The following is a 15,755-nucleotide window of genomic DNA, read 5'->3' as shown; positions in this document are numbered from 1 at the left end:
ATACCCACTAGAGTTCAGCCATTCTCATTAACCCCTGCAATTGGAAATGTTCTAGATCGAAATCTGATGAATCGCTTCAATTACCTTGTCATAACATCTCCAGAAATAAGTACTTGATCATCCTGCTCTGGAGACACCACAACTCAAAGAGCTCTCCAAACAATGTTCCCAACAATGTTCCTTCCCAATCAAGGGCTTCAATCTATGCTAATTAGCCTATCGGGGATAACTTTGTGTCAAATATTGTACACAACAAAAACAAAGCCTGAGTGTCATACTGTGCAGTCGTGAAGTGGTAGGCCAATGTCAACTCAACTGGTGCTCTGCTTTCTTCAATAACCCCATTTTCAATGGTATGCCAGGCAGTGAACTCTGATGTGCACGACAGTCAAAACTGTGTCAGTTTGTTTACTGATGTTAAGTGCCTACATGGAAGGTAAACAACATCTCAATGCTTCATGTCGCATTGAGATGTTGATCCTCTGTATGTGTCCATCTCTTGTGTAGCGTATCTGATGCAAATGGTTTGCCAATTGAGTTCACTAGGCCTACCTGAAAAAACAAGAATAACCTCTTGATTTCTATAATTGCATCATTTAACCAATGAGTCAAAGTCAATTCACCCTGGCCCTCCCCCACCCAGTCCAGAAATAGGAAGGCATACAGGCCTCCAGCTCTCTACTGTACAGCTGCTCAAGCAGAATAATACATGCTACCATGCATGTCCAACAGGAAAAACATGTAACATGTCATAAATAAGCAATCCAACTGGAAGATGACAACATAGTGACATGAATAAGACTGTGCCAGAGGGTACCCTCTGATGATGTTTGAAGCCTTATCGTGGCATCAATTCAGATGTTAATGACGCTTGAGTTTCGCTGCTTTTGAATTTTAGCATAAGCTTGAATAACATATACATATACATTTAAGTACAGTGCATTCGGAAAGCATTCAGACCCCTTGACTTTTCCCACATCTTGTTACGTTACAGCCTTATTCTAGAATTAATTAAATGGTTTCTTTTCCTCATCAATCTACACACAATACCCCATAATGACAAAGCAAAAACATGTTTTTAGAAATATCACATTTACATAAGTATTCAGCCCTTGGCTACTTGAAATTGTGCTCAGGTGCATCCTGTTTCCATTGATCATCCTTGAGACTGACAACTGTCCACCTGTGGTAAAATCAATTGATTGTACATGATTTGGAAAGGGACACATGTAACCTTTATTTAACTAGGCGAGTCAGTTAATAACACATTCTTATTTTCAATGACGGCCTAGGAACAGTGGGTTAACTGCCTTGTTCAGGGGCAGAACGACAGATTTTTACATTGTCAGCTCGGGATTCAATCTTGCAACCTTACTGTTAACGAGCCCAACGCTCTAACCACCTTGCACTCCACAAGGAGCCTTCCTGTTACGCGAATGCAGTAAGAAGCCAAGGTAAGTTGCTAGGTAGCATTAAACTTATCTTATAAAAAACAATCAATCATAATCACTAATTCACTACACATGGTTGATGATATTACTAGTTTATCTAGCGTGTCCTGCGTTGCATATATTCAATGCATTGCGCATTCCAAAAAAAGGACTTACGTTGCTCCTGTCAGGATTTGGCCAGGGTTGTTCCGGTTTTTGGTCACTAGATGCCCCCATTGTGCCTTTTGACCTTTTGTTTTCCCTTGATCCCCATTATTATTTGCACCTGTGCCTCGTTTCCCCTGATTGTATTTAAACCCTTTGTTTTGCTCTGTTCTTTGCTCTGTGTTTGTATGTTAGCACCCAGCCCTAGTACTCTGTGAACTCTTGTTGATCCCGGTGGACTCTCTTGTGGAATTCTGTTTTTTGTTCTTGTTTGTTTGTTTGTTTGTTTATTTTTGAGTATCTTTTGAGGCTTTTTGTGCTATACCTTCCACCTTGTGGCTTTACCTTTTTGTCTTGGAGGATTACCTTTGTTCTTGTGGAATTCCTTTTGAGGTTGTGGAGTAACATGTTTTCCTGAAGAACTTCACTTTTTACTTCATTAAATACACCGTCTCAAGTACTGCTGTGTCTGCCTCATCTTCTGGGTTCTGCCGACTATTCGTGGCTCAGTTGGTTAAGTGACTGTTTCTCACTCTGGAGACCCGGGTTCGCAACCGGGTCCTGACAGCTCCAATGTGTACCTAACCATAAACATCAATGCCTTTCTTAAAATCAATACACAAGTATATATTTTTAAACCTGCATATTTTCCAGAATTATGATGACATAACATTGAAGGTTGTACAATGTAACAGCAATATTTAGACTTGCCACCTGTTAGATAAAATACGGAATGGTTCCGTATTTCACTGAAATAATAAACGTTTTGTTTTCGAAAGTTTCCGGATTCGACCATATTAATGACCAAAGGCTCGTATTTCTGTGTTTTATGTTATAATGAAGTCTATGATTTGATAGAGCAGTCTGACTGATCGATGGTAGGCAGCAGCAGGCTCGTAAGCATTCATTCAAACAGCACTTTCGTGCGTTTTGCCATCAGCTCTTCGCAATACTTCAAGCATTGAGCTGTTTATGACTTCAAGTGTCATGTTTTGTCATATATTGTCTTGTCATTATGCTTTCCCTTCTGTTCGTTTCCCCCTGCTGGTCTTATTAGGTTCGTTCCCTTTTTCTATCCCTCTCTCTCTCCCTCCCTCTCTCTCCTCTCTCTATCGTTCCGTTCCTGCTCCCAGCTGTTCCTCATTCTCCTACTCACTCATTTAGTCTTTCCACACCTGTTCCCTATCTTGTCCTCTGATTAGAGTCCCTATTTCTCCCCTTGTCTTCCGTTTCTGTCCTGTCGGATCCTTGTATATTGTTCGCCGTGCTGTGTCTTTGTCTCGCCCTGTCGTGTCTTGTTTCCCTCAGATGCTGCGTGTGAGCAGGTGTCTGAGTCTGCTACGGTCGGTGCCTTCCCGAGGCAACCTACAGTTTATGGTCGAGTCTCCAGTCTGTCCTCGTCACTACGAGTGGAATTAGTTTTTTATGTTTTGTTTTCTGCTCCGATTTGTCTAGGAGTATTGCCTATTTCCTTTACTGGAATAAAGACTCTGTTTTCGCCAAGTCGCTTTTGGGTCCTCATTCACCTGCATAACAGAAGGATCCGACCAAGAATGGACCCAGCGACTATGGATTCTCTCTACTCTACTCTCGAGTTCCAGGGAGCGATGCTCGGCAGACACGAGCAGGAATTGTCTGCTGCTCGGCATGCCGTTGAGACCCTGGCCGCTCAGGTCTCCGACCTCTCAGGACAGTATCAGAGTCTTTGTCTCGTGCCACCAGCTACTTCCGGGTCTTCCGAGCCTCCAGGAACCTAGGGTTAATAACCCACCATGTTATTCTGGGCAGCCCACTGAGTGCCGCTCCTTTCTCACCCAGTGTGATATAGTGTTCTCTCTCCAACCCAACACATACTCAAGAGAGAGAGCTCGGATTGCCTACGTCATATCACTCCTTACTGGTCGGGCTCGGCAGTGGGGCACAGCTATCTGGGAGGCAAGCGCTGATTGTACTAACAATTATCTGAACTTTAAAGAGGAGATGATAAGGGTTTTTGATCGTTCAGTTTTTGGGAAAGAAGCTTCCTGGTCCCTGTCTTCCCTATGTCAAGGTAATCGATCCATAACGGATTACTCTATAGAGTTTCGCACTCTTGCTGCCTCCAGTAACTGGAACGAGCCGGCGTTGCTCGCTCGTTTTCTGGAGGGACTCCACGCTAAGGTTAAGGATGAGATTCTCTCTCGGGAGGTTCCATCCAGCGTGGATTCTTTGATTGAACTCGCTATTCGCATTGAACGACGGGTAGATCTTCGTCACCGAGCTCATAGAAGAGTGCTCGCGTTAACTGTGTCTCCCCTCTCTCCGACTCTACCATCTTTCCCCACTGACTCTGGCGTTGAGCCCATGCAGCTGGGGGGTATTCGCATTTCGACTAAGGAGAGGGAACGGAGAATCACCAACCGCCTCTGTCTCTATTGCGGTTCCGCTGGTCATTTTGTCATTTCATGTCCAGTTAAAGGCCAGAGCTCATCAGTAGGCGGAGGGCGACTGATAAGCGCTACTAGACGGTCCTCTCCGTCAAGTACCTGTACTACCTTACCGGTCCATCTACGCTGGACCGGATCGGCAGCTTCCTGCAGTGCATTAATAGACTCTGGGGCGGAGGGCTGTTTTATGGACGAAGCCTGGGCTCGGGAACATGACATTCCTCTCAGACAGTTAGGGAGCCCACGGTCATGTTCGCCTTGGATGGTAGTCCTCTCCCCAGTATATTATGTGAAACACTACCTTTAACCCTCACTGTATCTGGTAACCATAGTGAGACCATTTCTTTTTGATTTTTCGTTCACCTTTTACACCTGTTGTTTTGGGTCATCCCTGGCTAGTGTGTCATAATCCTTCTTTTGATTGGTCTAGTAATTCTATCCTTTCCTGGAACGTTTCTTGTCATGTGAAGTGTTTAATGTCTGCTATTCCTCCTGTTTGTTCTGCTCCCTCTTCACAGGAGGAACCTGGTGATTTGACAGGAGTGCCGGAGGAATATCATGGTCTGCGCACGGTCTTCAGTCGGTCCAGAACCAACTCCCTTCCTCCTCACCGGTCGTATGATTGTTGTTCTGATCTCCTCAAGAAGCGTTTTGCATCCGCTCCTATCCTTGTTGCACCTGACGTCACTAAACAGTTTATTGTCGAGGTTGACGCGTCGGGGTGGGCGTGGGAGCCATTCTGTCCCAGCGCTCCGAGACTGACGATGGGGTCCACCCTTGCGCGTATTTTTCTCATCGCCTGTCACCGTCGGAACGTAACTATGATGTGGCTAACCGTGAACTGCTCGCCATCCGTTTAGCCCTAGGCAAATGGCGACAGTGGTTGGAGGGGCGACCGTTCCTTTTGTCGTTTGGACTGACCAAAGGAACCTTGAGTACATCCGTTCTGCCAAACGACTGAATGCGCGTCATGCTCGTTGGGCGTTGTTTTTCGCTCGTTTCGAGTTCGTTATTTCTTATTGCCCGGGTACTAAGAACACCAAGCCTCATGCTTTATCCCGTCTCTTTAGTTCTTCTGTGGCTTCTACTGTTCCCGAGGGGATCCTTCCTGTTGGGCGTGTTGTCGGGTTGACTGTCTGGGGAATTGAGAGACAGGTTAAGCAAGCACTCACTCACACTCCGTCGCCGCGCGCTTGTCCTAGTAACCTTCTTTTCATTCCTGTCTCTACTCGTCTGGCAGATCTTCAGTGGTCGCACTCTGCCAAGTTAGCTGGCCACCCCGGCGTTCGGGGTACGCTTGCTTCTATTCGCCAGCGGTTTTGGTGGCCTACTCAGGAGCGTGACACACGCCGTTTCGTGGCTGCGTGTTCGGACTGCGCGCAGAATAAGTCTGGTAATTTTTTTTCTGCTTCTGCTCCTGGTCTTGCTGGGTCTCAGTCTGTTCCCTGCCATCGCATCTCTCCTGTTCTTGTTCCTGCCCTTGCTGTGTCTCAGTCTGTCTCTAGTTGTTACTCTCCTGGCCTGTTTGGTCCTGTTTGCTCTAAAGCTTTCAGTTCTCTACCCGTGTCTCATTTTTTTTAGAGTAGTACCCTAGTTTCCCTTTTATCGTTTTCCGTTACGGTCCTGAGGAGAGGAGTTGGGTTCTTTCTCGGGACGTGCTGGACCGTTTGTGATCTATGATTTCCTCCGTTGCCGCCAGTGTTCCTCCTCGAGTGCGCCAGGAGGCGCTCGGTGAGTGGGGGGGTACTGTCATGTTTTGTCATATATTGTCTTGTCATTATGCTTTCCCTTCTGTTCGTTTCCCCCTGCTGGTCTTATTAGGTTTGTTCCCTTTTTCTATCCCTCTCTCTCTCCCTCCCTCTCTCTCCTCTCTCTATCGTTCCGTTCCTGCTCCCAGCTGTTCCTCATTCTCCTACTCACTCATTTAGTCTTTCCACACCTGTTCCCTATCTTGTCCTCTGATTAGAGTCCCTATTTCTCCCCTTGTCTTCCGTTTCTGTCCTGTCGGATCCTTGTATATTGTTCGCCGTGCTGTGTCTTTGTCTCACCCTGTCGTGTCTTGTTTCCCTCAGATGCTGCGTGTGAGCAGGTGTCTGAGTCTGCTACGGTCGGTGCCTTCCCGAGGCAACCTACAGTTTATGGTCGAGTCTCCAGTCTGTCCTCGTCACTACGAGTGGAATTAGTTTTTTATGTTTTGTTTTCTGCTCCGATTTGTCTAGGAGTATTGCCTATTTCCTTTACTGGAATAAAGACTCTGTTTTCGCCAAGTCGCTTTTGGGTCCTCATTCACCTGCATAACATCAAGCCTATCAACTCCCGTGATTAGGCTGATGTAACCGATGTGAAATGGCTAGCTAGTTAGCGGGGTTACGCGCTAATAGCGTTTCAAACGCCACTCGCTCTGAGACTTGGAGTAGTTGTTCCCCTTGCTCTGCAAGGGCTGCGGATTTTGTGGAGCGATGGGTAACGATGCTTTTAGGGTGGCTGTTGTCAATGTGTTGCTGGTTTGAGCCCCGGTAGGGGCGAGGAGAGGGACGGAAGCTATACTGTTACACTAGCAATACTAAAGTGCCTATAAGAACATCCAATAGTCAAAGGTATATGAAATACAAATGGTATAGAGAGAAATAGTCAATAAATATTATATTAACTACAACCTAAAACCTCTTACCTTGGAATATTGAAGTCTCATGTTAAAAGGAACCACAAGCTTTCATATGTTCTCATGTTCTGAGCAAGGAACTTAAACGTTAGCTTTTTACATGGCACATATTGCACTTTTACTTTCTTCTCCAACATTTTGTTTTTGCATTATTTAAACCAAATTGAACATGTTTCATTATTTATTTGAGGCTAAATGGATTTTTATTGAAGTATTATATTAAGTTAAAATAAGTGTTAATTCAGTATAGTTGTAATTGTCATTATTACAAATAAAATAAATAAATAAAAATCGGCCAATTAATCGGTATCAGCTTTTTTTTGGTCCTCTAATAATCGGTATCGGCGTTGAAAAATCATAATCGGTCAACCTCTAATCTAAAGACTCTCAGACCATGAGAAACAAGATTCTCTGGTGTGATGAAACAAAGATTGAACTCTTTGGCCTAAATGCCAAGAGTCACATCTGGAGGAAACCTGGCCCTATGGTGAAGCATGGTGGTGGAAGCATCATGCTGTGGGGATGTTTTCAGCGGCAGGGACTGGGAGACTAGTCAGGATCGAGGGAACGACAGCAAAGTACAGGGAGATCCTTGATGTAAACTTGCTGCAGAGTGCTCAGACGACAACGACTTTCTTTAGGCCTATGTTATGTATTGTATGAGGAAAATGCTTAAGCTCCCCTTTCATTTGGATGACTCCTGACTGCTCTGCTTATATTGTAGATGCTTATCTGACACTGGAATCTAAAGTGGTGTCCCATTGAATCAGTCTGTTGCAGAGGCTACCACAAAAGAGTGTAGATGCAAGTCAGCTAAAAACGATTTGCTGTTTGAGAACAATTAACACTTATTTTCAATCATGCCTTCTGTTTTCCTTTCAACTCTCAAAACAGGAGCAAACATCACAAAGCATACTGTATCAAAGTTAACTTGAGTTAAAAATAGCAGTTCTATAATCATCACACATCTCCTATGAGTGTTAAAAGAGCACAAAAGCAGAAGTGTAAAAAGTATTAAGGATCAACTTAATAGTAAGCAAATGGTGTGAATACAGTAGTTCAAAAGGGTCACCTATTACTATTATCTAGGTACAGTACAGCAATGCTCTGTCTCACACGACAACTTTGAAATTCCATACATTTTCCTTCAACCCTCCATCATAAAATGTTCATGATATTGACAGTCAGTTAGTACTGTTATTGACTGCTTATGACAACTGACATTACACTGTTATGACACAAACATGTATCAACTATTATGTGTGAAGGTAGCAAACTGGCTTGGGTAAAAAATAATGGTAAAGCCGGTTGCCATAAGGTGGCATTGAAATTGGTTTGTGTGTCTACAATGAAGTTGAGATTCCACTTGTTAGGATGAACAGCTGCAGTCCTTGAAGATAAGGCGTCTGATCAACCAGGTCTACACAATAAATTGCATTTCTATGCATGGTAAATCCAATACAGGCTTCTCTGACTGAAGGAATGTTGTTTTCAACAAATAATTAGTAGCGACTGCTAGGACACTCCTTTCCCCAAGATGGGTGTTAATTAATAACCAAATATACAAATTACCTCAATTTAGGTTCAACCCACATAAGGCACCCTTTCCTTGGGCTACAGTTATTCTCGTGGCAGTCATATTGAATGACCTTATCCTCTGGGCACAAATAAAATGTGCAAGTTTAATCACAAGAAAAAAATAACTGCAGAATGTGTGAATCTGCAGACCTCTAATTAGACATGTTTAGATTTAAGACAGAGACAATAATGGCATTCAAGGCTCTGGTTCATGAGCTGTCAAGAAGTTTACATTTGCTTTGAATAATCAATCACGAGTTTCCTACGATTACCGTATGCACACAAAACTTAAAAAGGCAGCGATGATGAACAACGTTTGTCAATGATGATGTATAGCGGTCTCTCCTTCACCGGTATTTTACTGTCGTGGTTATTATACTAGCTATGCACACTCAGTCCAATCACAAGTAACGAGCAATGAATGCACATTTACACATCGGTTAGGTAACTAATAATTGTCGGCTACTTGCTAGATAGTTTATTAAGCACCATACACTGTGTAATAGCAAGCAAGCGCGCTAAACTGGCCGGCTAGCTAACCCACTCATTTGCTTGATATAACTTGAGGCTGTGTGAGTGAACAATAACTTGGAAGTACCAGACTACATTGCCACGCCATTCGCATTCACAGAGACAACATGATTTGGTACCGTATACAGTAGCTAGCTAGCACCTACCTGTTTCTCGTCAAGTCAACAATCCTCTGTTCTGGTTATAAAACAGCCCCTTGTCTTTACCGCTTTGACATCTCCAACGCACGCTGCTTCAGATCCAAGCCCGTTTATTTGACGTTTTCACTGGCTATTTACGTGAAGACACAACCATGCAAAGATTTTCATTGGCCATAATCAATGTCAATCAACTGAACGGCTAGGTTTCCCGCGCCCACCAGTGATTTCGCAATCACTTTTACCAATCCTTAAAATCATATTTATTTGAAGCTCTCAAATCTGCTGTTTAGCCTACCTACCTACATACTGCTGTAGACTACGACTCGTAGACCTCAAACATCGAGACTACCAGTAGCAGCACTGTAACGTTACCAATTCAATTTTATATTTGTCGATTCAGTAAGATTATTAATCCATAACCTTTGTATTATTTTTCTCTGTGTGATGATGAAACACAAATGTAATTTTTATTTCATGCGGTGGCTACATTCTAAACTACTAGTCTTCACTGGGCAACATATCCCAGTGAAGGAAAGAGAAGGAGACAATAATAAAATCCATGTTATTACTATTATCCTGTCATCCTGTTATTCCTTGTTCACAATGATTGGCCTGTGTATCATAATGAACAGTGCTGAGTAGGTGGGGTGAAGTTGATCATGCTGCTTGCAGTTCTTCAGCTTGTGACACTCAACACCACTCAGTCTTTCAGAACCAGGGGTGCTTTGACAGTAGCAGCAACCTCAGGCCCCATGAGCTCCTCTACAATGGCCAGGGCAAACTCAAAGCTGGTTCCTGGCCCACGGCTGGTGATCAGATGGCCATCCTTCTGGACCCGAGCCTCTGAGTACGTGTAGTGGCCTAGGGAGTGGAGAGGAACAGTGGTGAGTAGAGAGAGAGAGACACTATCGTTATCGGGTGACAGAGTAGCCTAGTGGTTAGAGCATTGGACTAGTAACCAGAAGGGTGCAAGTTCAAACCCCCGAGCTGACAAGGTACAAATCTGTCGATCTGCCCCTGAACAGGCAGTTAACCCACTGTTCCTAGGCCGTCATTGAAAATAAGAATTTGTTCTTAACTGACCTGCCTAGTTAAATAAAGGTAAAATTATGCATAACAGTCTGCAAATGCAGATCATTTAGTACTGCTTCAAAGCAGATGACACATTTTTGTTTGAATCCTTTCAAAAAATTCCTTCCCTCACCTTAACTTGCATTTGTGCAGTATATATATTTTTTAAGTATTTCTGTTACTGTGTTCTCTGTTTGAGTCAGGTCAAATGCTGGTGCATTTGACCTGGGATCAACTAGATTCAGCTGCGTGCCAATATCATCTTGAGCGAATGGTCGGGGGGCTGGAACAAAATTACAAACCATTTGTAAACTGCAAATCGACAGCAAGAAGTCCAAACAGATATCATATTTAACTAAATATAATAATTTCAAACCTGGCTTACATTTGTATACAATCACATATCTATTATGTGTGGGAATACTTTGGAACAGATTTCCAAAATGTAAAATTACTTGAAGCTGATTTGCTGGTGTTTTTACAGTCTTTTATGTCTAACCATTTTATTTGGGGGGCCAAATAAAATCACCCATGGGCTGCCAGTTGAGGAACCCTGGCCTAGGATCTGGTTTACGAGACTGCATAAAGACCTTGTATTAATGATTACCATAAAGTATGGAAATCATTTATAGCACCCTCTGCTGGAAACAAAAGACCACAGGCTTATGTCATTGTTCAGTAGTACTGATAATTTGGATGTGCTCATTGTACTGCAAGAATATGCTGCATTTCCTGTCACACTGAGCCTGCTGAGCTATCATACAGATATATTTCCCACCTGTGGATGTATTTGGTGCGTAACAACCCGCAAACAAACAACAAAACCACAGTGGCTGTGTTAGCCTGTGAACAAGCTATGTACAGTAGCAGAGATTCATCAGCCTGAACCTTAGCCCTGTGGTAGCCAGGCTGTTTTACTTTACCTCCAGTCATCATCTTGTCCTTCGCACCAGGGTGGGTGGTGACCGTACTGCCGTAGGCAATACCATGTGCCAGCAGCGCCGTGGGACCTGAGGTGAGTAGGGGACAGGAGTTAGACCAACACTGTTCTCTCTGTAGACCAACACTGTTCTCTCTGTAGTCAAAATGTTGAAAACCGACATGGCGTCTCTGGACATTGAACAACAAAGGTCTCAAATAATTTATTCACAAAAACCCAGAGAAGTCTATCTATACATCTTAATTTCACATGCAGATTGACACACCTTTTTGTTTTCCTTTGAGGCGACATCACCACTAAAAGACACTCATTAGTAGAACCATAAACTCATATCTAAAACTAACCACATATGGTTTTAATTTACCACTGCATGCCATATTTAGAGGAAGGAAAAACCAGAGTAAAAAAATAATGGACTTTATGTCTGCTGCATTAGCATCGGCAACGTCCTAGCACTGCAGTGATCTCATCCTCAGACTGTTAATAAATAGAAAGGGAAAACTACCATCTCCAAGAACAGGCCAGGGCTGAGTAAGAGGGAGATGCACCCCTCTCTCTGACGACTCCTGGTTTATAATAACAATAATGCATAAATGGATGGTCTTGGACAAACCAGTGATATGTTTCAGAAGGGAGTATGAAATAGGAGACAGGAGGGGCTATGGCATTTATATACCTGCTATATATGGAGCAATTGAGTCAAGCACTTTTCATACCTCTGTTCACATTAGAAATAGAAAGCATTATTTTCAGATTAGCAGAGCACAGCGTGACACTGCTGCTGATTCTCTGTTTGGCAGGTTCAGTATATATTCCTGTGGGGACATCAGCCCTTTTCTAGGACGCCCTTCATTCCACTTTGCCAAATGGGTCCCATGTCCTCATTCACAACGTCCTTCCAGTGCCCTTCATCAGCACAGGCGGGCAGACTGGTAGAAAGTCTCAGGGGTAGTGGGCTTTGTCAATGGCAATTATATGTTAACCTAAGCTGCAATGGTCAATGTGTGTAAAAGTAGAAAAATCTTATTCTGTATTGGTTTCCTGCTCAGTAATAACGGAAAGGAAAGGCAATGTGACAGCCCCAAGTCCCAATCTTATACTACATTCACTGGTTGACAGAAATTGCCGGTTGCCGATTTAACTCGAGATTATGATCTAAGCAATCTTGCCCCCGCAGACGTCATTGACACAGATGCATTCTGGAGTGTGTTAGCTGCAATGTACTAGAGATGGATGTGTGTGTTAGCACAGAAGGTACAGTACCTGCACAGACAGCAGCAATCAGCCCTTTCCTGCCCTCCTGGTCCTTCAACACCTCTTTTACAGCAGGGGACTACAAGAGAAGCAACATGGGGGCCACATACTGAGAGATGAGGCTCTCTACTTTATCATGTAGAATGTGTGTTAGAACACTGCAGTAAATGCTCCTCTGCTAGATGGAATATGAATTCCCATGAAATGGCAGTGGACATTTTAAAAAATGTTTTCAGCATGACAAAAAAAACAGAATTGAAATTAATTGTGGGACAATGCCACAGAACTTGTAGTTATAAGGGCTAAAACCATAATAAAATGTGGATTAGTATCATTGTGTCATACTGCATAAATGTATATGTGCTTGTTTTTAATAAACAATAATCATCATAAGGTCATAAAAAGTTTATATTTTAAATGAAGGAAAATTGTGACTTATATTTCTATTGTAAATTGTCCCCGAAGACAACTAAAACAATTCAAGGGACAAATGTTACAGTATGCACCTGTAATGTTATATTGGCAATGCCAGGGACACACAGGAGAGATAAGACAACTAAAAGTTCTGGCAATGAATGCTTAACATTAAGTGTGCATTCCTACCTCTGACAAGTTCTGGGCACCGAGAGCCCCCCCTGGTAGAAGAACCACATCATACGGACCCTGCAACCCAAAACATCAAAAGATACAAGGTCACAGATAACAAATTCTTATTACCAATTTAGGATGCATCAATCTTGAACATGAATTGATGAAGAATGTTTTAAAGTGCATTATAAACTCTATGAAGTCATAGAACAGCCTGCTCTGTGGACTAATGTGATTGAAGGGTATGGAGACAGGAGGGCAGAGAGGGCTCTGACCTGCTTGCGGGCATCCTCCAGGCTGGAATCAGGAACAAGGTAGATGTCTCTGCTGCACTGCACGGGGTCTTTGCCAGTCAACCCTGCCAACGTCACAGCAATCTGCAGGATGTGGACACAAATAAAAGCACAACTTACTTCAATAGACTGTCATTAGTCATTGCCTCTTGAACTAATCATAAAATCCCACTACTCAAATATGAGTATGGGACTTTTAATTAGAAAAATATAACCTGCTTCCTATTCTGCACCACAGTCACCTTTGACATTTGCAGTGGCCTTATACTCACATAATTATGCCAACACACGAGCTAACAGCGTGACAACACATTAGCTAATTTATTAACCATAGATAAGGATTGCATACTGCAGAGTTGTTAATCATGTCTGTAAATAGGCTAGATTATAATAGCTAGCTAGCCAGACAATTATATCAACATCAAGCTAGCTAACCAGCTACCTACCTAGTTAGCCACAGTCAAGCTGCAGCCCAAGCTAGTTTGACACGTGCATGCAGATCTAGATGTGGGCTGCAGCTTGACTGTGGCTAACTAGGTAAATAAAATAGCCGCTAGAATACTAACTACCTGTAATGTTCAGCTTTTGGCTAGTAGGCTAAATGGAGCCAGCTAGCCAATACTCTATTGAGATCTGTGTATGTTGCACCACCTAGCTAGCTAATCTAACATCCAATTTAGCTCGATAAATGTACAAACCCCAGCTCTACGCATGACGTCCACAGGTATAACAGTTTCCATCTCCTCTGCACCCTTAGAGAGGATTACTAATGCCTTTTTGCCTGCCATTATTGAGCGAGTGGGTGAGTGAGTGTCACAACAAGACAGCAAATATCTGTCAGAGGACTTTTATTTTGTCAGGAAGCAGAGCTCTCTGCAGGAACACACATGTCAACTCTACAGCTACGGGATCGTTGAGAGGACAAACGCGTGCATGATTGAACTTATCAAATAATTTCACAAAAGTAATTTGATCAAATCAAACACACTATTGCATATATTCGATGATTCATTTTCATATAAATATATGAACATCATTGACTTTTAAACGCAACATACTCTGCACTGGTAGGTTCAATTACATCCACCAGGGGGAGGCATTGACCCATACATTGTCAATAAAGCTATTGTAAATAGAGGTGTTTATAAAATATGTCTTCACTTTGGAGCCTTTGTTTGCCTAAAATTTGTAAAAAATAATAATAATATTAATCTTACAAGTGCGATTGAGGTTTATACTATCCAATACATGAGTCAAAACTTTAATGTTTATTATATAGTAATGAGGCGGCAGTTAGCCTAGTGGTTAGAGCGTTGGGCAGTAACCAAAAGGTTGCTAGATCAAATCTCCGAGCTGACAAGTTCTGTCGTTCTACCACTGAACAAGGCCCCCTTTTTAAAATGTTCACCTAAATGACATATCCAAATTTAACTGCCTGAAGCTCATGCCCTGAAGCAAGGATATGCAGATTCTTGGTACCATTTGAAAGAAAACACTTTGAAGTTTGTAGAAATGTGAATTGAATGTAGGATAATATAACACAATAGATCTGGTAGAAGAAAATACAAAGAAAGAAACAACCAGGTTATTTTCTACCACCATCTTTGAAATGCAGCAGAAAGGTCCCTGTTCCAGCCATCACTCTGGTTGTCCACAAGATGGCAGTAGTGTATGTGCAAAGTTTCAGACGGATAACTTGAAGTATGAGCGAGCTACATGACATTTATAATAATATAGTGGGAAGTCACCCAGGTACATTTGAGCAAATCGTGAAGCTTTCCAAGTATTAGTAGACATATTATAAGTTCAACATTAGCAAAACAACCAGTTTTCATATCTTCATAACTCTGAATATTCTTATAATTTTGGTCCAAAATGAAAAGGCATGCTGTCGTACAAGGTTAGTAGCTACATTTTACGACAGATACATGGTTTCTGGATACTCCCGTAAAGCCCAGCTCATTGGCTATCTAGCTAGCTTTGTTTGACCATGATTGGTGCCTTTGCTGCTGGTGATTCTCTGATCCACCTTTACGCAAAGGACACCATTCTGTATACCTCTGGGCCTTGTTTGGACACTGTGTTAACTAACCTCCAGACAAGCTTCAATGCCATACAACTCTCCTTCGGTGGCCTCCGACTGCTCTTAAAAACAAGTCAAACTAAATGCATGCTCTTCAACCGATCGCTGCCCACACCTGCCCGCCCTTCCAGCATCACTACTCTGGACGGTTCTGACTTAGAATATGTGGATCATTACAAATACCTAGCTGTCTGGTTAGACTATAAACTCTCCTTCCAGACTCACATTAAGCATCTAGAATTGGCTTCCTATTTCACAAACAAAGCATCCTTCACTGATGCTGCCAAACATACCCTCGTAAAACAGACTTTCCTACCGATCCTTGACTTTGGCGATGTCATTTACAAAATAGCCTCCAACACACTACTCAGCAAATTGGATGCAGTCCATCACATTGCCATCCGTTTTGTCACCACAGCCCAATATACTACCCACCACTGCGACCTATATGCTTTTGTTGGCTGGCCCTCACTTCATATTCATCGCCAAACCTAATGGCTACAGATCATCTATAAGTCTTTTCTAGGTAAAGCCCCACCTTATCTCAGCTCACTGGTCACCACAGCAGCACCCACCCGTAGCACGTGCTCCAGC

At 42.8% G+C, this 15,755-nt stretch overlaps 2 protein-coding genes across 3 annotated transcripts in view; both read right to left on the bottom strand.

The window, feature by feature from the left end:
• LOC124031370 (voltage-gated potassium channel subunit beta-2-like) overlaps positions 1 to 9,175 on the bottom strand; it is a 148,422-nt gene extending 139,247 nt beyond the window's left edge. For both annotated transcript variants that reach the window (XM_046342516.1, XM_046342514.1), the window contains exon 1: positions 8,939 to 9,175. The gene's annotated coding sequence lies outside the window, so the exon portion shown is untranslated. The remainder of the gene's footprint in view (positions 1 to 8,938) is intronic.
• A 184-nt stretch (positions 9,176 to 9,359) lies between these two features.
• On the bottom strand, positions 9,360 to 13,940 carry LOC124031371 (Parkinson disease protein 7 homolog). The gene is made up of 6 exons (XM_046342517.1): positions 13,777 to 13,940; positions 13,061 to 13,162; positions 12,801 to 12,860; positions 12,207 to 12,276; positions 10,927 to 11,013; positions 9,360 to 9,793 (listed from the first exon to the last, which is right to left on the bottom strand). The coding sequence occupies exons 1-6, from the start codon at positions 13,864 to 13,866 to the stop codon at positions 9,633 to 9,635; spliced, it is 570 nt and encodes a 189-aa protein (XP_046198473.1). The 5' UTR covers positions 13,867 to 13,940; the 3' UTR covers positions 9,360 to 9,632.
• Between the last annotated feature and the right edge of the window lie 1,815 nt (positions 13,941 to 15,755).

This window comes from Oncorhynchus gorbuscha, linkage group LG03, assembly GCF_021184085.1.
Source record: "Oncorhynchus gorbuscha isolate QuinsamMale2020 ecotype Even-year linkage group LG03, OgorEven_v1.0, whole genome shotgun sequence".
NCBI classification, from domain to species: Eukaryota; Metazoa; Chordata; class Actinopteri; order Salmoniformes; family Salmonidae; genus Oncorhynchus; species Oncorhynchus gorbuscha.
Note: the sequence above shows the minus strand (reverse complement) of the source record. Positions and strands in the feature narration are given on the sequence as shown.